This window comes from Mytilus californianus, unplaced genomic scaffold, assembly GCF_021869535.1.
Source record: "Mytilus californianus isolate M0D057914Y unplaced genomic scaffold, xbMytCali1.0.p SCAF_8, whole genome shotgun sequence".
In the NCBI taxonomy this organism is placed as follows: Eukaryota; Metazoa; Mollusca; class Bivalvia; order Mytilida; family Mytilidae; genus Mytilus; species Mytilus californianus.
In genome coordinates, this window is record NW_026262734.1 from 78,105,167 (window position 1) to 78,126,167 (window position 21,001).

At 32.1% G+C, this 21,001-nt stretch overlaps 1 protein-coding gene across 2 annotated transcripts in view; it reads right to left on the bottom strand.

The window, feature by feature from the left end:
- The window catches only part of LOC127712762 (paxillin-like), a 54,485-nt gene that overhangs the window by 29,076 nt on the left and 4,408 nt on the right, over positions 1-21,001 (bottom strand). The window contains exon 1 of one of the 2 annotated variants that reach the window (XM_052219379.1): positions 15,975-16,115. The exons of the other annotated variant lie outside the window; for it this stretch is intronic. Within the exon in view, the coding sequence (XP_052075339.1) occupies positions 15,975-15,987 (13 nt within the window). The 5' untranslated portion in view covers positions 15,988-16,115. Of the gene's footprint in view, positions 1-15,974; positions 16,116-21,001 lie in introns of those variants that run through there. 2 annotated transcript variants of the gene reach the window in all.

The following is a 21,001-nucleotide window of genomic DNA, read 5'->3' on the forward strand; positions in this document are numbered from 1 at the left end:
AAATCTTATCAAAATGGTCTACTTCTCAAGGTACATCAATAAATAAACTTCAAAAGTATTATCATGAGTGAAAAGTACACTTGTTGAACATTTCCATTTAGTCTAATACAATTTCTATTAGATATTTGGTTAAAATAAGATAAAATGGTCAACATTTATCGTATTATTGGCTTATAAACAACTACCATTCTAATTCAAACATTTTAAGGTGAATAGGTTTTGATAGTATCGTTTGAGGGGGGTAAGGGAAATAATTGGAATTTTTGTCTGGGATGTTATTTATTACGTTGTGGAATTTACAGAAGGGGTAGAAGTCAAGAACTTCTTTGAAAACCTTAAGAATTAAAGGTGGAACTTTTTTAAGCCTAATCCAACTTTAGGAGACCCTATATGTATATATAAAGCAAAACCATGTTCCTGTACCCTCACAGATCATAGTCCCTTGTCCTAGGCTCCTTCAAACCCTAATGTAAAATTGATTGTAACCCAAGATCTCTGAATTATTAGCTCTGAACACAACCCATCAAGAACCAGGTCCTCTGAGCTGAGTTAAAAAAGCAAATTTTTTCTTTGGTTATCTTTTTTTTAACCCACTCCCAATGTAATGAATGTAGTTAAAAAAAAAATTACTGGATATCTAATTTTATGTCCCAGTGTTTCAGAATTTCAAATGAAGAGGAATAAACTTGGCATTTCAGTTCTGTGTAAAAAGTGAGAGCTTACCAGTACTTTTCATCAATATCTATTATCATGGGGTAGAAGTATAAGAGAAACTTCAATTTATGTAAAAACTTTTATCTGTACGTGCAGACCAGAAGGTTATCTTTAATGACTTTTAGTTAAAGAATGTACAAATTTTTGCACTAAAATGGTGAAAAGTACAGGTGAACTAGTACTCCATACATTGTACATGTACATGTAGTAATTTCATAATTTCAAAAATAATTTTAAAAGAGGGTATTATAATATTCTCAATTCATATTGTTTGTGCAAGTAAATCTTCAATGTCTTATTTCGAATGACAATGAAAGGGCAGGATTATTTGTGGCTATTGTTAAGAATACACGTATGATTAATGAACCTAAATAAGACCCTAAAATTAAAAAAAAAAACACCTATTTTACCTACCCAAAATCAATAACTGCATTCCTTTAGTGCAAAAAAGTTTGTATACAAATTTCATGAGGATCAGTCAACTACAAAGAAGCTATTGTGAAAAAGACAATATCTACAGACAAATTATGACAATGACGATGACAGCATTCCAAGACCACAAAAATTTTAGATTATACATGGGGGTCCTAATTGGGGTAACCTTCATGATGAATAACAGTAAAAAATCTTGTCAAATGATGTTAATGGTAATTTTTGGTGCACAACGTTAAAATGTATGCATTTTCTTTATGACTATAAAAAAAATCGACTGATTTTGACTAATAAGGATATTTTGACGAATCACAATCAAATTTTAACCAATTTGACGCTAACAGTAGCCAAAAATGACTGTTTAACGCCTAACGATAAAGGGCATTCCTACCCTCATACATGTATGAAAATAATTGACAACTTGTCAAAATGTGATCCAAGACTGATCACTGTGTACTAACTGAGTCAGTACCTTATTAATAGTCAAAACATATATAGTCTTTTCATACATGTAGCTGCAATAAAAAATAAAATAAACTTCAGGTGCATGATCCAGAAAATCAGTGAGGGACTTTTAAAAATATACTGCATGACAAAATCTTAAGAATTATCATCAGACAAGTTCTTGAAATAATCCCCTGTAAATCCCACCACATGTTGTCCTTAATTGTGACATTTATCTTAATCTACCCTTTCACTTTATTTTAAGTCGAAGGACAAGAAAATGACCACAAACTGATAGTAAAAATAACTGTATCACCACAGTAATGATCAATGAATACATAGATACCCATCGTCTGGCCACTTAAAAGTCTTTACTAGGTAAATAATGAATTTTAAAGTCCTTCAAAGTATATTAGAAATGTTAATATGGATACATATGGTGTACGTCCTACGTTCGTGATTTGCATCATGGCAAACATTTTAGTTCATGTTCAGGACATTTACGGTTTATTTCATTGTAGCTTCTGGAATGTCTGGTATCAAATATTAATACAAATACTTGGAGCAAAATGTTGGAACCCCCCCCTTTTTTGTTGGGGTTCTTGTTGCTTAGTTTTTAATTTCGTATGTTGTGTTTTGTGCACTGATGTTTGTCTGTTGGTCTATTTCTTTTTAAGCCATGAAGTTGTCTGATTATTTTCGACTAATGATGAGTCTGAATGTCCCTTTGGAATGTTTCCCCCTCTCCTTTGTAACATCCTCTAAATTTAAGTCCGTTAAATTTTCAACAAATATAAAAACATATTATTTGTTTCTATGTATATGAACCCTGATAATATCATTAAGCATATTGAAATTAGACTTTGAATACATCTACAGTATACAGTATATGGAAAATGCATATATTTATTTTGTCCCAAACTTCACACACAGCTAAGCGCTTGGGGGCAATGACCTCCCTTCTCTCATTTTTCTCTTTCTTTGCTATAGAAATAAAGGATAATACACTTGACGAAGAGCTTGATAATTATATATAGAAACTGAACAAAGTATCGCAAATTTTGAAAAAATGGTTTTCACATCAAGAGCATCAAATTCAGAGAAATTATGGAAAATTCAAGTTTTTAAATAGTAAACATAGGGGGAGTGTTTGGTGCAAGCAAACTAGTCTAACCTGGCCACATTCTGTATGTGCTTGTCCCAAGTCAGGAGCCTCTAGTTCAGTGGTTGTTGTTGGTTCATGTCCGTCATATTTGTTTTTCGCAAATTGTTTTGTTATAAATTGAATGGTTTTATATTTTTCATGTTGGGGTCTTTAACAGCCGACTATAAGGTATGGGTCTTTCTCATTGTTGAAGGCCGTACAGTTGCCTATACATGTAATGCTTACATCCATTTCATTTCATTTGAATTTTGTCTCATTGGCAATCATATCACATCTCTTTATTTTTATATATACAGTCTTACATCCAAACCCTTCAGAGTGAAAATTTCATATCTTCTCTCAATTATAAAATGGTTAATTAAAGCTATAAATCTGTCATCTGTATATGGAAAACTCAGTTGTCGTTTGAAAAAAGAAGTTTTGTAAAATGAACAAAACAAAATTGTAAAAACAGACTTATTTTCCTTCTCAAACTTACAGACAGAAAGTTACATCACATATTTTCCCATAAAACTTCTTAATGTCAAGACTTGCATGGTAAGCACATTATTAAAATCTAATAAACTTGGTGAATGATTAACTTATCTGTATTTTAATCTCTTAAAACTTATCATATTCTGCCACTCTATAACCCATCATTAGTCAAATTTTCACTGTAAATCTCAGGTGTATAATTTACTTGTGATAGACAGCTCTGCCACCCCTCATATCGAAGCAGTATATTTCTGACAATCAAAAAAAAAGGGGGGGGGGGGGGGGGGGGGGGGGAGTATATTTTTGACAATAAAATAAAAGGGGAAGGGGGATGTGAGTGTAAAACTGAAAAGCATTTGGTATGTATTTAAACTCTTACATTAAACTGGGAAGTAACACTGCCTGCAAACAGTAACAGTTTCCATATTTATAAATAAAAGGGAAAAGATGTAACCTCCATTGGGTAAGCTAGAAGACTCAAATTATACAGAAATGATAATACAGTATATTGACCTTCGTAAATTAACTTACGTGACTGTGTGCATTTTTCCTAATCCTAAAATTTATTTTAATAATCCATAAACTTCAAATACTGAGGAAAATACCAAAATATCCAAATAAGAGAAATTCAACTGACACTTGCCGAAACGAAATCCAATATCTGCAACCTAAGAATTAGTTTATCAAAAAGGGAAAATACAGAAAATCAAGGATAATCAATGCACCTTGGCACTCCCCCACATCTCAGAAATAAAGTTGGTAAGACAACACAGGGAAGTTTGGGTGAATCACTCATCAAAAACACAATCATCTGCTAAAATATATTTCATCTTCTTTCATCAATTACTTTTAGCATCCTTCTAAAAATAGCACAGCTTTTTGTGTATTCTACCATCCAAAGTAATTAAGATAATTAATGTAGAATTATAAACAAAACAGACGCATGCTGCACTTCCTAGTGCAGCTGAAATAGATTTCAAAGATGCAGACATGCAATCTCTGCATGAAACAAATGTTTAAACAGTGTACAAAACAGGTTTCAATCAACATGAAAGATAGATGCTCTGAAGAATAGAACAAAGATGCTTTGAAAGGTTTGTATTAAATGGAATATTCATTACTGGTGCTTTAATATGCTCATGCAGCCCCTCAATATGTGAAACTTGGCCCAATTTCACCAGGCTTTAGTTCCTTAGAAGCAGGTTTGTCATTAATATGTACAAATATATAATTATGTATACATTTTTTTTGTATGTATATATAAATGACTAATTCATTGGAACTGGGTGCTGATCATGAGGAGATAGTTGTCAAAGAGGTGAAAATATACAATGCAAGCATTAAGAGGTCTAATATTGTAACTAAGTTAGCTGGTCTTTTATTTCTCATTTATTTCATACATTTTGTCAGACAAATACCCTCTAAAAACTTAAATACTTTATAGACTATTCAAGTTGATATTTAGATTGAAGTTTGACTGTACTAAAGTCCTAGGGTCATGACCCCAAATTAACCACCTTTGAGGCATCTTGCCTAAGCCTGAACTTGGCTGAAGAACCCCTTAGAATACTAGATCTGTTTACTAACATTGCAATAACACCTGTGTTGCCACTGTTTCTCACCTGTGTTAAACTTGTTTTACCTATATATCTTATATAGTTTTATACCAATGCCCTTTCTGATCTTAGGAATGAGTATTTACCTTTTGTAACTATTTATATCTTCACAGATTAAGATAAATCTATTTTAAATGTGATCTTTTCTCCTATTTGAAATCATTCCTGTTTTTCTTTTCATTAATATGGATATACAACTAAGCTGTATTTCAATACTACATTAACTCCCAATTCATCTCTCTCATTTGACCCACATTTTGATGTCACAATTATGGAAAAAGTTAGACATTTCTCATGAATCAAAAGCAAATTTATATTTTAAGGATTAATTTTATTACCCACAATTACACAGCAAATTTTTTGTACCATTCAAACAGCCACGATGATCAAACTATGCTAGAATTCTAAAACAGAACTGAACAAGACAAAATCAACTGAGCTATCATTGTGGTACAGAACTTAGGATGAATTAATTCACAGTGATCTGTTTTTGCCTTGTCAGGTTTTGATGCTTAAAAACCTCCCTCTATGAATTGATTTTGGACCTTTTGGATCCAGAAATGTCCCAAATATCATCAATATCAGGCAACTTTTAAAAAAATTATACATCATGCACATGGTCTGTATTCTGGAGAATTATAAAAACAAATTGCATTGTTTTGTTTTTTTCCATTTCAAAGTGCATGTGGTATGTTGAAATTTAAGAAAAAGTTTTCTTGGTCTTTTTCCATATCAATACATTAATTGGGTCCAAGTTTTTACCATTCAGTGGCATTATGCCACATATTTGCTTATCTGCAACCAAAATGTTAAAAAAGTTAATTCCAAACAATGTACCGTTATGTCTTTTTAAGGTAATATAAAAATAAGAAGATGTGGTATAATTGCCAATGAGACAACTCTCCGCTAGAGACCAAATGACATCTATAGAAGTTCACAACTATAGGTCACCATTTTCAGTACAAACAAAAAAAAAAAACGAAAGAAAAAAAGTGTGGAAAGCTGATTTGCCGGACTGACAGAAGGACAGACAGACGGACAGACGGACGGAGTGCAAACCTAAAGTCCCATTCGACTTCATCGGTAGGGGACTAATAAACACATCTTTCTGTCTGTTCTTACCAATATAAATTCAAAGTAATGTTCAAGCTACATCTCAATATAGAACCCTGTATCATTAAATCATTCAGTGCACATGGAATACCATCTACAGGAAATCATTATTGCATGAAATAAAGTTTGGGCTTTCTCTATGAATTCTCTCTCAAAAACTGTTTTTAACATTGCCAACAAAACTATCTGTTCTGGATAAAAATAAAACTATCTGTTCTGGATAAAAATAAAACTATCTGTTCTGGATAAAAATAGTTCATTATCTAGCAGTTAATTTCTTGTATATGTTTAAGCAATTAAAATGCCCATTAAAACATGGACAATGTTTGTAAACAAACAAGGAACTACATATGCCAATTATCTCTGCAAATATAATGAAAGATAAACAAACAACAAGACAGTGCACTTTACGATGCATCATTTGATCTTACACAAATACCCCCTGACTGTTACAATTAATTAATTGCTTGCCTTCATCAGCAGCACTCTGTTTTGTACTTCTAAATTGCTAAAAGCACTCTATGCCAAGAAGCTTTAAACCTACTAGCCAGAAAATACTTCTATATGTCTCTTAACTTTTACTTTTAATTCTTTAAAAAAAAGGGGGGGTGTGTCAATTTCCCCAGTATTTGTTTTACTTGCATGGTCATAATCTATTATTTTCTGCTGGAAATTGATTATTAATACAGAAAGTCTAAATAATATACCTTAAGTATTGTTTCACAATTTTACATATTAACATAAAATCTAAATTCCGTTCAGTGAGCACTACTCTAAATTGAGATGGAAACAGGGATGTGTCAAAGAGACAACAACTCGACCAAAGAGCAGAAAACAGCACAAGGCACTAATGGGTCTTCAACACAGCAAGAAAATCCCACACCCAGAGGGGGGCTTCAGCTGGCCCATAAACAAAAATGTGTACTAGTTCAGAGAAAATGGACGTCACACTGAACTCCTAAACATATATAAATGAACCAAAATTAAAGAAATAATAAAGGATCTGGATGGGGGTCCTTCAATTCTGTATTCTTTAATTTTTTGGTCTATTTTTTAATATTTTTGCCCTTTATTCTGCACATTTTGTCATATTCTCTACTGATCTGTAAACCCCCTCCAGACCATCCTACAACAGTTGCAGATGAAGGCAAAATCTGCATTTTGACACAAAATTAAAATTTTACATATTTTTATCAAAGTTTGCATGTCATAATTTATCAAATGAATTCCTTTGTATCTGAAATGATAAATCAACCTTGAAATTATTTTATAGGTTGACCTCATAATTATGAGAACAGAAACTCTAGAAAGGTCCGAGTGTTGTCAGATCCTAATGTTAGCCGATTTCAATAAGATTGGCAAGAAGCTTTTGCCTTACTGGTACTTCAATCTACAGCTCTGGTGGTAGCATTATATTCAATGTAAATATGCAAAGATTAAACCAAGCTGAAAATTACTGTTGAAGCAAGAATATTAGACAAATAAAATTTCTAAATTATGCAACTTTTGTCAAAATTGAACTGCTGTATTCAATGTACATATGCAAAGATTAAACCAAGCTGAAAATTACTGCTGAAGCAAGAATATTATTCTACAGAAAAAAAATTCTAAATTATGCAACTTTTGCCAAAATTGAACTGCTATTATTACTTACTTACATAAGAAATCTAGCCAACTGAACAAACTTTTGAATTCTTTGAATTCCGATATTTCTGAATGATATACATTTTTTGCAAGTATTTATAAACATCTGATGTGCATGTTTCCAAATTAAGAAAAACCTTTCAACACTCTAGCATGTGCATCCCATCAATGAATATGTATCATCCCACGATGTTTCATTTGCTAAATTCTCGAAAAATAAAATAAAATTTGAATGTTTTCCAAAATATATCCCAGAGCAAGTGGTTTCTTTGTTTGTAAACAGTTTTATTACATGTACATTTCGAGAGATCATATTTTTATGTTCTCAATTAAAATTACTCATGCTTACAATGATATTGATACCATTTATAAATACTATCTTATAATGAATTCAATGAAAGATGTAGTCTACCTGTCATTATAAAAATCATCAGTACATCAGTAGCCTCGGTGGGGGGTGGGGGGGGGGGAGACTGAGAATAAACCCATCAAATGTGCATCTATTGTATTGAACATAAATGAAAATCACTAATTTTATCAATTTGATCAAGTACATGATCATACAATATAATGGTACTAATTTTGAATTAAAGGGGATATAGGGTACTAAAATGTATGTCACCCAGACAGCAAACCATCAATAAATAAACTAGAAGAATAAACTAAATAACAGGTCCAGTAAAAAAAAATTAAATTGCAGATCCCATATATAAAAACCATGCAAACTTTTAAATTTTTGTTACAAAAATATTCTTTAGTGGACAGTGTACATGTTCATTCATAATACAACACATGATCAACCTTCTTCTACAAGTACCTCTCATATGGTAGCACTTGGAATATGGACAATATTACAGATTTCAAAACATTTCCTCAACAATTACAGGTAAAATATTTTTCTGATTATTCAATAATAAAGTAAATTTAATTATTTAGATCAGACATGAATCAAACAGATGATCTGACACTCAATGTAAATAAACAGCATTCCTCATGATGAAAAGTATTTCTTTGATGAGGCTCATCAATGAACAATACAAATACAATAAGTCCTGATTGACCATTAAAAATATTGTGTACATGTACTTCATAGTAATGGATTTTAAGAGATACAAGAAGAAGAAGAAGTTTTATTTCCATTAAATGGGCTCACAAAGAGAATAAAACAATTTAAGACATTATTTAAACAACAACAAAAAACAAATAATCAAGTATCGAACAAACAGAAGTAAAAGCATTTTGAACATGTATGAGCTACAATGTACATACACATGTAAATTTATATATATTATACAATTATAGCCTTTGTATGAGGTCGATACAAGGATATATTGACCTGAAAGAAGTATATGGACTGAGGACGAAGTCCGAGGTCGATATACTTCTTTGGGTCAATATATCCTGTATTGACCTCATCAATAGGGTATAATTGTCATATTATTAATTTCCGACCATATTTGTATCAAAATCCTGATTTGATTTTTTGATTTTGTTGGAATTTTATAGATATCATATTGTCTCCTAGACAATTACAACATTAAGTTGTTATTTCATTTACATTTTTTTTTTTACATCTTATGTATATGAAGATTTTTTTTCTTCAAATAATCGATCATAGATATTTATTTATAAAACTTTTAACAATATCACGAAATTCATAACATGACGTCACAAAGTATATCGGTTTTTAGATATTCTAAAAATAACCGTGCAATATGCTTTTTGCTATCCGCCGTTTTCTCTCTACCTTCGAAAATATAGTTTAACATGTGACTATCTCTGAACGAATCAAATTAGTTAAAAAATACGAATTAATAATATAATATTATACATTTACAAGCGTGATACCTTCTTCTCAGGCACACCCCAATATGAAAAGTGCTATATTATTATTATTATATATAGTTCTTAGAACCTAAAATTCTTGAAAATGAAACTAAAAATTTTTACCTTGCAGAAAAGAAAGAATAACAAACTTTTTCTTTACTTGTCAAATTCAAACATAATTAAAGAACCATATTCAATAACGCATTTCTTATATATTTTTTTCTCTAGCTGTGTTTTAAGATTGTTTTTGCAGCAAATATATGGAGGTGACTGTCTGTTTTCCCTTCAATCTGATTCATGACAGAATTTTGGGAAACATTCAAATTCTCTTACTCACAATGTTTGCACCTTATAATTATCCAAAAGATCTTTTAGGATTGCTTTGGCAGGACATCACATGTGCACCTGTCATATCTGCACACTACAGTACACATTTATATTGGCTATCCCACCTAAACCATTGATAAGAATATATCTAAACTTTCTCATAATATATAAGGATGCAATGGAACACATCTGATTTTATTTTTTATCCTAAATATTCTTTGGGTTTCCCTAAGAAATATTATGTACTTTGAAAGGGTGTTGGAATCATTTTTATGAGCTATGCCTGCAGTACTGCTTGAATAAAGTTTGTCAAATAGAACTGACATTTACCAAAGTAATGAGATAATGTTTGTACCTCACCCTCATGGTATTTAAATAATCATGGGTCAAATTAGGATACAAATTCCTTGTAAGTAAAATTATCAAGTGGCTCTGCAGGAAACGCTGATATACATCTAATTTTCCAAGGAAAATTTAGACCTAGGGTACTTAGCTACTATTGAGCTCATTGCATTCCAATCAAAATTCTTTGCAAAAATTTAATATACAAATAAATGGAATGCGTAAACTATGCAGAAAATGTATTGGGTACTTCAGATGTAGGAAATTGACAAGATTCTTATGATAATGATATGAAAACAAACTAGGTGTATAATTTATAGGTAATTTGTTTACCTGATTACCTTTACAACAGGTGGTTGCATACCTTCAGGTGCAATCAAACACTTATAATACAGTAGTTGACATTATGGATGTAGTCAGGTCAGGTTTGGGAATTTTTGTCAGATGTTTGGACTCCTTGGGTTTTTTCCTATGATACAGGGTAAAAAATTTGGCCCCATATCGCCCACTTTTCTTTTCATAGAAGACTTCAATAGCTCAGAAAAAGGTCATTTCCAAAATTTAAGCAGATTCTAGATTTTTTTTCTTACGATTTGACACCCTATTAATGCCAATGCTAAATATAAGGTACAAGTCTGAGTCAGCCTTTTCCCGCGATTTAAAAAAAAATCAAATATCCATAACCTATCAATATTTATAGCTTATTTTGTTCCTTACAACTTAAATGTTCTTCTGACTTATAGTATCAATTATATAAATTCTAGATTTTTAAAATTTCACCCAAGTACATCCTTAAATGATTTATATATATATTTAATAGATAAATATTTTCTCTGTTGTACTATAATCTTTCATACTAACTCAAATTCTGATGATGGTCAATAAATACATGTATGATTTCGTCAGGCTTCTATTTTTCGGCAAAAGACCAAAGAATTGGAACTTTACTTAATATTGACACAATAGTAGCTTAAATTCACTAAAATTGGAAAGACAAGAAAATGTTGCCCCCTACCTTTATCAAGACATTTGGTCAGGTGTCAATTTTAAGCCTGCTGACTAAGTAGTTTAATATTTCAGACTTCTGTGCTGCAGGAGAGTACGTAACAAACATCTAACAAACATCGACAATGTGTGAATCTGGCAATTCTAAAAAGTGGGTTTTCAGTCTATAATCTTAATTAATATCAATCAAAATTGTACAATTTAAAGCAAAATTTCAAAGAAAGAAAGGATTTCATTCTTAAACCCCCAACAATCCCCTTTTTAGATCCAAAAATGCCTCTGCTTTCACTAGCTGTGTCCTTGAAACCTGATGCACACATTCTGCAGTTTTCAACTGCTTATAAGGCATCGTCTCTTTAGTGACGAGGCAAACCAAAAATATAATTTTCTTATCCATGGGAAAGTAAAGATATGGAATGGATGCACATGTTATCATGGTTATATGTCAAAGACAACCATCTGATATGAAATTATAGAAATTCATGTAAGTATTCAATATATCATGTTTATATCATAAATCATGATTGAATGAAAAATGTTTAAAGACAGATAAACAGATGCTTAACACTAGTTGTATACTTCATACATTTCAATATTGTCTTTTATCATGTTTAATTATGAGTTACAAATTTTACATTTTTTATGTAGGGGGAGGGGGGAGGGTATTCCTTGGACTATTTTAGGCGATTTTTTTCTATTCTCTATTCTTTTAACTTTTTTGTATTAATTCTCTATTCTTTATATTTCAGCATTCAATTATCTAATTCTCTATTCTCTACATTTTTTTGGCCTTTCTTCTGCACTTTTTTTTGCCCATCATTGTTCTCTATACTGTATACCCCATTCAGACCCTCTTAAATGCCACTCCCCAGTGTGAACTGATGGAGAAGCCAAAAATCCACCCAAGCTCAGCGAAAGTCATTTAGTAAAACCATACATACCAAATGCTTTGACAAATTCCATTACTGCCCTGTACATATTGGCTTAAAAAAGTTCCCTATAAAATTTGCACAGTCAAAATTGTCATGGCTATTCTTTTTTGATAATAATTTTTAATCCAGGATTGACAAGATTTTTAAGGACATTGAGATTAACACTTAAAGGATGTAACAAATCTGTCAAACAATTTTTGTCTTGTCGTTTTCATATTTACCTTTGAAAAAAAATATGATTGAATATTTTTGGATACTGGATTCATTATCATGCATGGCATACCAATTTTCACAGATTTCATGGGTATTTTTAAGGTGAACCACGAATTTTAATGTTCAACCAACAAAGTACAATTTTTTTCAAGGCTTGTATGCAGACCACGTACCATAAGCATGTTTTTACTAAACAGCTCAAATAATTCATCTCCCTACATCTAGTTTGCAACTTTATTCATAACAAGGAAGAAAGAAGAAAAAATATTACTGGAAATTCCGAGACTACAGCTGACAAAAATTAAGAAAAACACCCATCAAGACTTTTTCATGAAGACCTAAGATGATAATCCCAGTGATGATGATGATCAACTATTTTATTTTAAAATTTTGAAGTGAACCAACCATTGTGGCATTGCCTGTATAATCTTTATTAAAAAAAACAAATTTCTTCAAATCTGCACTAAATATCTTTATATCAATTATCATAAATTTGCATATTAGTAACATAACATTTGATCCAATCGAACATAAAATGTTAGATCATCAGTGTGTTTGAAATAGGTGGCATTGCCTGTATAATCTTTATTAAAAAAAACAAATTTCTTCAAATCTGCACTAAATATCTTTATATCAATTATCATAAATTTGCATATTAGTCACATAACATTTGATCCAGTCGAACATAAAATGTTAGATCATCAGTGTGTTTGAAATAGATAAAGGCAGGATATTTAATCATCATTATCTTGATAAAGCTAAGAATATGATTATATGTAAAGATTCAATTTTACACAGATTAATAAGATATTTACCAGAAGCTTACTCTAAGGAATTCATTTTTTTTTATATATGAATGCATAAATTGTTTCTAAAGAGTGTGCTTATTTTATAGTAAAGGCAAGAAAACAAGTCATGTTGGACCTTTAACGGTGGCCGATCCTCAGGGACAAGAGGTGGCCTGTGGACCACCACCCCCTGTGGCCAAAAACTTTCTTTAGTATCATACATTTTTTAGATTTTTAATGGGACCACCTTAATTCCCCTTCTTTTTAGAGGAACTTTATAAAAAAATACTAGATCTGTCACTGTTTCATTACTCTTTTCTGTCAAATATAGAACAAGCTTTTATTGTTTCTTCTGTTTTGTACATGTGTAGGTTTTTGTTCTTAAACTCTAAATTATTACTAGTTGTTCATTCAGCTTTTAGTTATAAAAATATAATGTAAGAGGAATAGTATGATTCATTCTTAAAGAGAAAAAACCCAATATCTTTCTTTTTTTTTCATTTATAAGTTTAAAAACTTACTTCAATATTCACACATTATATAACAGTTAATGACAAAAACAAACTTCATTTAAACAGAAAGCACCTTGTTATACAAAGGAGTAGGTCTGGTAAGGGCCGATTATGGCCTCAAATTTCAGGTTCATCTGATTAAAGATTTTGGTCACTTTTTAAACACTTAAGTGTCTACTTCAGTCGATTCAATTAGTTTATGTGACAGATTTGAACTGATTTTATCATTAAAGACGCTCAGATTCAAGCTTAAATATGAAAAATCTATCAAATATGCCATATTATGTCACTTTTCAGATGGTTTTTGTCAAAAATGAAAGTGGCCGCATCCGTGTTCACTCTCAACCTTTATATATGTTATGTATTATCATCAAATACAACTTGCATTTAAATATTAAGAATGAACACAAATGCGGCCACTTCCATTTAAGATGGAAACCGTCTAAAATTTAACTCAAATGCTAAAATTGTGAAGATTTCAGTAATTTAGCATGACTTAATGTTGCTAGTACCCGATATATATGCATTGTATTGTCAAAAACTACCCATATTTATGTAGCAGAAGTATTCTACTTTCCAATAAATAGCTAAAGGTTTACATTTCAACAATTTTGTAAAACTGCTATATTTTGGGGCCAAAAAGGGGTCTTACTGGACCTACTCCTTTATCTAAGTTAGAATTCTTACACTGGCATGTGTAATTTTTGGCTCCTCTGTAGCATGTGAACATGTGTAATTTTTGGCTCCTTTGTGAGCATGTGCACATGTGTAATTTATAGCTCCTTTGTAAGCATGTGAACATGTGTAATTTTTGGCTCCTTTGTAAGCATGTGGACATATGTAATTTATAGCTCCCTTTAAGCATGTGAACATGTGTAATTTATAGCTTTTGTAAGCATGTGAACATGTGTAATTTTTGGCTCCTTTGTAAGCATGTGAACATGTGTAATTTTTAACTCCTTTGTAAGCCTGTGAACATATGTATAATTTTTAGCTCCTTTGTAAGCATGTGAACATGTGTAAATTTAGGCTCCTTTGTAAGCATGTAAACACATCTTATTTTTAGCTCCATTGTAAGCATGTGAACATATGTGTAATTTTTAGCTCCTTTGTAAGCATGTAAACACGTTATTTTTAGCTCCTTTGTAAGCATATGAACATATGTGTAATTTTTAGCTCCTTTGTAAGCATGTGAACATGTGTATTTTTTAACTCCATTGTAAGCATGTTAACATGTGTAATTTTTAGCTCCTTTGTAAGCCTGTGAACATATGTGTAATTTTTAGCTCCTTTGTAAGCATGTGAACATGTGTTATTTTTAGCTCCTTTGTAAGCATGTGAACATATGTGTAATTTTTAGCTCCTTTGTAAGCATGTGAACATGTGTAAATTTAAGCTCCTTTGTAAGCATGTACATGTAAATACATGTTATTTTTAGCTCCTTTGTAAGCATGTGAACATATGTGTAATATTTAGCTCCATTGTAAGCATGTGAAGATGTGTAATTTTTAGTTCCTTTGAAAGCGTGTGAACATGTCATGTGTAATTTTTAGCTCCTTTGTCAATGTTTGTGAGCATGTGAATTGTGGTTAGCAAGTTAAAAACTCATTAAACGTAAAATTTAAACTGATTCAACAACAAGGAATTGATCATCAGCTGAAGTTGACAGGGAATCTGAACTTCTTGAAAAATGCATCCAGTTAAACAGAGGGACAAAACAGTCACTGGCTGCACTGTACATGTGGGGACATGAATTTACAATGTCAGGATTTAAGAATAAGGAAGTAGGAATAAAAGGTAAAGGGGCCAGACAAAGTTTACATGAATTGTAGGAAAAGAGAGCAAAGAAGTGAGGAAGTGGAACTTCTTGACCTTCCCATCCTCTCCTTTACACTCTGTACAACAATCATAAAATCATCAATAATTAACAAAAACAAATTCGCATGCAAATCAGGGGCAGATCCAGCCATTTTTAAAAGGGGGAGTCCAACCAAGGATAAAGGGTGGGTGTTCCTACCATATGTGCCCATTCATATATCTTCCAAAAAAAGGGGGAGTTCCAACCCCTGGAACACCCCACCCCCCTGGATCTACCACTGCAAATTAAATGCCTTTAAAAATATAAGAGATCAAAATGAAATGTTCAAAGTCTGAATTTTGTTTCAAATGCATACTCTAGATCTACAACACTGTATACAGAAAATTTAGCCTGTATATATAAGTATTCATTCACCCATAAAATTATTTAAAAAAAAAAAAAAACAACTTATAAAAATAAATTTTATCTCGGTTCTTCAGCAAATATCCTCAAATTAATGCATCATCAACAACAACATCAAAATGCAAATGCAGAATTAACTTGCATGTACAATATCAGATTTTGAATAAATTATACAACTAAAAAAAACCCAACAAAAATACATTACCTATTTCCATCATCTTGTATAACACCTTGGAAGCCAATTTAAAATTCCTTTTATTATATCCCAAAATAAACCAGTAGGCTAGTTCACTGTCTTGTCAGAAATCTTAAAGATTCACTCCAATTATATAACCTTTGTAAAGGTAAACACTGAGAGATGAAATGAACATGAAATGTACACCAGCAGCTGAGAGATATCATTAGATTTCCACATGTCAGAGGCTAAATTTATCTATTCAGGGGTTGGAGTATATAAATCTCTGTCAGTTTATAAACATTTAACAGGTATCCATAAACTTGCATCATGCAAATCAGCAATTATTTTTTGCTTATATTTAATTATCATGATACATCTTGAAATCAGCTGTTCGTACAGGCAAATTTTCCAAGGTCATTTCATGACATTTATCACGCTAAGAGTTTAGTATTTGCTTACTGTGGATTCATTATTATTCGTAAGGTACTGATTTTTGTTGGTTTCGTGGAAATATCGAAACAATGAATTTAAATTTTCCAACAAAATATAAATTTTCTATAGCCTTGTATTCAGATTTTTGCAAAACAACGAAGTCAAATATCAAAGGAAATACAATTTTTCCTCAATCCATGAAAAGTGATGTTTCTAGGGGTTGCCTGGGGAACATTTCCTCTATTAACAGTAATTTAAATGTGGTGGTCTAATTCATGCCATTACTTTTATGTTTACAAAATGTATAAATTTGCTCTACTGATACATGTACATACATGAAATATTTGCTACTGTACATTAAGCATTACAATGATGGAAAAGAAAGACTTTCAACCTAGTGCATTAAAATAAATTCAAACTTCCAGAAATACTTGTAATTCAGAAATTATTGCGAGGTTTTTATTAATGCGAATAATGCGACTGGTTAAATGAGTATCACAATAATAAGAACTCGCCTATATGCCTATATCTGTATGCAGATTTTCCTGAAATCGCAATAATAATACCCCCCCTTTAAAAAAGTGGGGGTATACTGTTTTACCTCTGTCTGTCCTTCAGTCCGTCAGTCTGTCCATCCGTCCCATGAATATTTTTCGTTGCATCTTTCTCAGGAACTACATAACAAGGATTTCTGAAATTTGGTTTCAGGGTTTATATGCGTCAGCTATACTGTGTGATGCGGTTTCAGATTCATCACTCAACAACTTCCTGTTTACCTTTTACTTTTAGCAGGCGGGGGTATGATTAGTGAGCAGTAGCTCACAGATTCACTTGTTAATCTTGTGCTTTTGTCCATTTTGCAAAAACAGCAATAATGAATGTGCTTAATAATTTCTGAATTTACAGTATTTAAATTCTAAGGCAATGGGTGGAGAGATGGTTCACCATAATCATTATTAAGTTGACCAATATATCCAATGACATATATTCTAATCCTATTAAGTACCAATTCAAAACAAGTTGGCTTCAGAATTTAAGATTTTAGGGGAAAGAAAATCCAGAAGAGTTTTTATATGGGGATCCTTCGAACCTTGAAGATGATGCTACACCAGCCTGCACCGTTAATTAGCAACCAGTCTAGATCTAATCCCCCAGACTCAGAGACTAGTAAATTTTTGCAAAACTTTGTCTGAATATTTGTCTTCAGACTAGTAGTTGGAAAAGATTTTGGTGTAGACTGTTACACTGTCTGAGACCAACACCTGTAATTTTAACTTGGACACCACTTAGTTATATTTAATAAGCATAAATTTGTGTGTTGAACAAAATTGAACATTGATCAATACTTTCATTTTGACCCATTCTATTCCTAACCCTAATGAAATGTAAACAAGGTGGTTCAGTTAAAAATCATTCGAGTAGGTGAATTGTTCGAGAAACTTGTGATTGTGGGTGAAATATCTCCCTGTATAAAAAATAAGGAGATATAATATGGATGTACTTTGGGAAACAGAGCATTGTTAATTCAAATAAATGAAAATCAGGATATTTTTTCATATGTGTCATTACAAGACAGCAATCCAAAAACACAAAAAAAAAAACCAATAACATCTAGTGGCCAACATATGATTCTGAACAATAGACAAGTCTCTATACAATATGTCAAGGTCTAAATTACCCAGAATCTAAAATAAGTTTTTTTTTTAACTAAATTTAACAAAAGAAGGAATTATCTTTCATCTCAAGGAAAAAAAAATCATTAAGATAATTAAGAATAGGCAAGAGTACATTTTGAATTCCCTGCCATGACAGTTGTGTAATCTTTCAAATTTATGTCCAAGATTATCTCATAATTTTCCGCCAATTATAAAATGATAGTCATGAAACTAACCTACCATACTAACAAAGGGACAAATTTAATCTTTTAACAATTTTTAAATTCATTACAGTAATCTCAACTGTCAGGCTCCACCCATTTTACCTTTCAATGAAATGAACATCTTATCTGTCTTGATCTATCAAGTTACCAACACTAACACCACAAAATTAAAATAGACCACAATTTCCCTCCAATTTTCTACCAAATGGGGCAATGATAAATCATAAGACAATATCTCTTTTTGGACAACCTTTGGTCTCAATTTTATTATAATGTAGACTCATGTTTCAACAGCATTTACAAATTGGCAAATTTTTTACTGAAATGTTTTCTCTCTGATTTCAAATCCTGAGGTGGGAAACACAATAAATCAAATTGTTTACATTTAATATGATTATTTTGCACCCATGCTGTGATTAAAGTTCATCTGAATGTAGTTGGAAAAATAAACAAAATTAACATGTACATGTATTCATTAGTTTTGGCTTCAAAGTACTATATGGATTAATTTATTTTCGTGGGTACCAATTTTCGTGGATTGAGGAAAACTTGCATTTTCGTGGATATTTGAAATCATGGTTTTGTCAAAGTCTGCTTATACTCCTATGGAAAATTTGCAATTTGTTAAACATTGGAATTCGTGGTTCCTGGATAACCACAAAATCCAAGAAAATTGGTATCCATGGAATAATAATGAATACTCAGTACCTCATATGTTTTTAAATTTCCTTACATTCACTGATATTAATGGTGAACAGTTGGGGCAAAAATGGACACAATATCGCGCTTGATACAGGTCTGAATTTGGATTGTAATTAAATATTTGAAACATAACAGGGTTTCTGACACAGAATAACTGTAGTAAAAGAACTTAGAATTGGTTATATGATTTGAATTTTTATTCATTTTTTTTGCTTTTGTGCAATATACTGTGCCTGTGACATCCCCCCCCCCCGCCCCCCCCCCCCCCCCCCCCCCCCCCCCCCCCCCCCCCCCAAATAATAAATGCTCCGCTGGGGCCCAGCTTGATACGACCGCAGAGGTCGAACCCTGAACAGTTGGGGCAAGTATGGACACAACATTCAAGCCTGATACAGCACTGAATGTGGATTGTAATTAAATATTTGACACAGCATAGGTTTCTGACACAGAATGAAAGTGGTCTAAGAACTTAAAAATTTTAATTTACCTATTCAAACCATATCATTATTATTTGCTTTTATATATAAATCAGAAATAACCGATTTAGAATGGAAAATTTTAAAGAAAAAAAAAGGAAACCCCCCCCCCCCCAAATTTTTTGAACCCCCCTTATGATTCATCATCCCAGCCTTCCCTTTGTGGTATGGTACCTTGCAGTACAATTTCAGAGAGATCCATACACTTGAACACAAGTTATTGTCTGGAAACTAGAAAAATGCTTGTTTTTTGGCCCCTTTTTGGCCCCAAATTCCTAAACGTTTAGGGCAATTACCCCCCAAACTCAAACCCAGCTTTCCCTTTGTGATATGGAACCTTGCAGTACAATTTCATAATGATCCATACACTTACAAGTTATTGTCCTGAAACTAGAAAAATGCTTGTTTTTTGCCCTTTTATGACCCCTAATTCCTAAAATTTTGAGGCAATTACCCAAAAATCAATCCCAGCCTTCCCTTTGTGGTATGGTACCTTGCAGTACAATTTCAGAAAGATCCATACACTTGAACACAAGTTATTGTCTGGAAACTAGAAAAATGCTTATTTTTTGCCCCTTATTCCTAAACTTTTTGGGCAATTACCCCCAAACTCAATTCAAGCTTTCCCTTTGTGATATGGAACCTTGTAGTACAATTTCATAAAGATCCATACACTTACACACAAGTTATAGTCATGAAACTAGAAAAATGCTTTTTTTTCCCCCCTTTTTGGCCCCTTATTCCTAAAATTTGGAGGCAATTACCCCCAAATCAATCCCAGCATTCTCTTTGTGATATGGAACCTTGTGATACAATGTCAGAGAGATCCATACACTTACACACAAGTTATTGTCATGAAACTAGAAAAATGATTGTTTTTTGCCCCTTTTTTGGCCCCTAATTCCTTAAATTTGGAGGCAATTACCCCAAAAATCAATCCCAGCATTCCCTTTGTGATATGGAACCTTGTGATACAATGTCAGAGAGATCCATACACTTACACACAAGTTACATGTATGTCTGGAAGTTACAAAAATGCTTATTTTTGGCCCCTAATTCCTTAACTGTTGGTACCATAACCCCCAAAATCAATCCCCACCTTCCTTTTGTGGTATTGAACCTCATGGTAAAATTTCATAGAGATCCATTCACTTAAACTAAGTTAGAGTGGGAAAACTAATGTGTCTTCGGACGACGACGACGCCAACGTCATACCAATATATACGACCACAAAAATTTGTTTGCGGTCGTATAAAAATTAACCGCCTTTGTGCAATACACTATGCTGTTGTGTATTGACCCCCCCCCCAAAAAAAAAAAATATATGAAGAAATTTTTAAAATCTGAAATGAGAAAAAATTGCCCCCCCCTTTTCTCCCAAAAAATTCTTTCCCTCAAGATATGGTCATAATCTCAATTCAAATTTCCAATGGAGTTTGCAACCATAATTACCCATTTAAATACATCATAAAAGTCTTAAGATAATTTAAAAGCAGTGTAAGGAAGGTAATCCAACATTGTACAATTTTGTTTTTTGATTACCTCCCTTACACTGCTTTTAAATT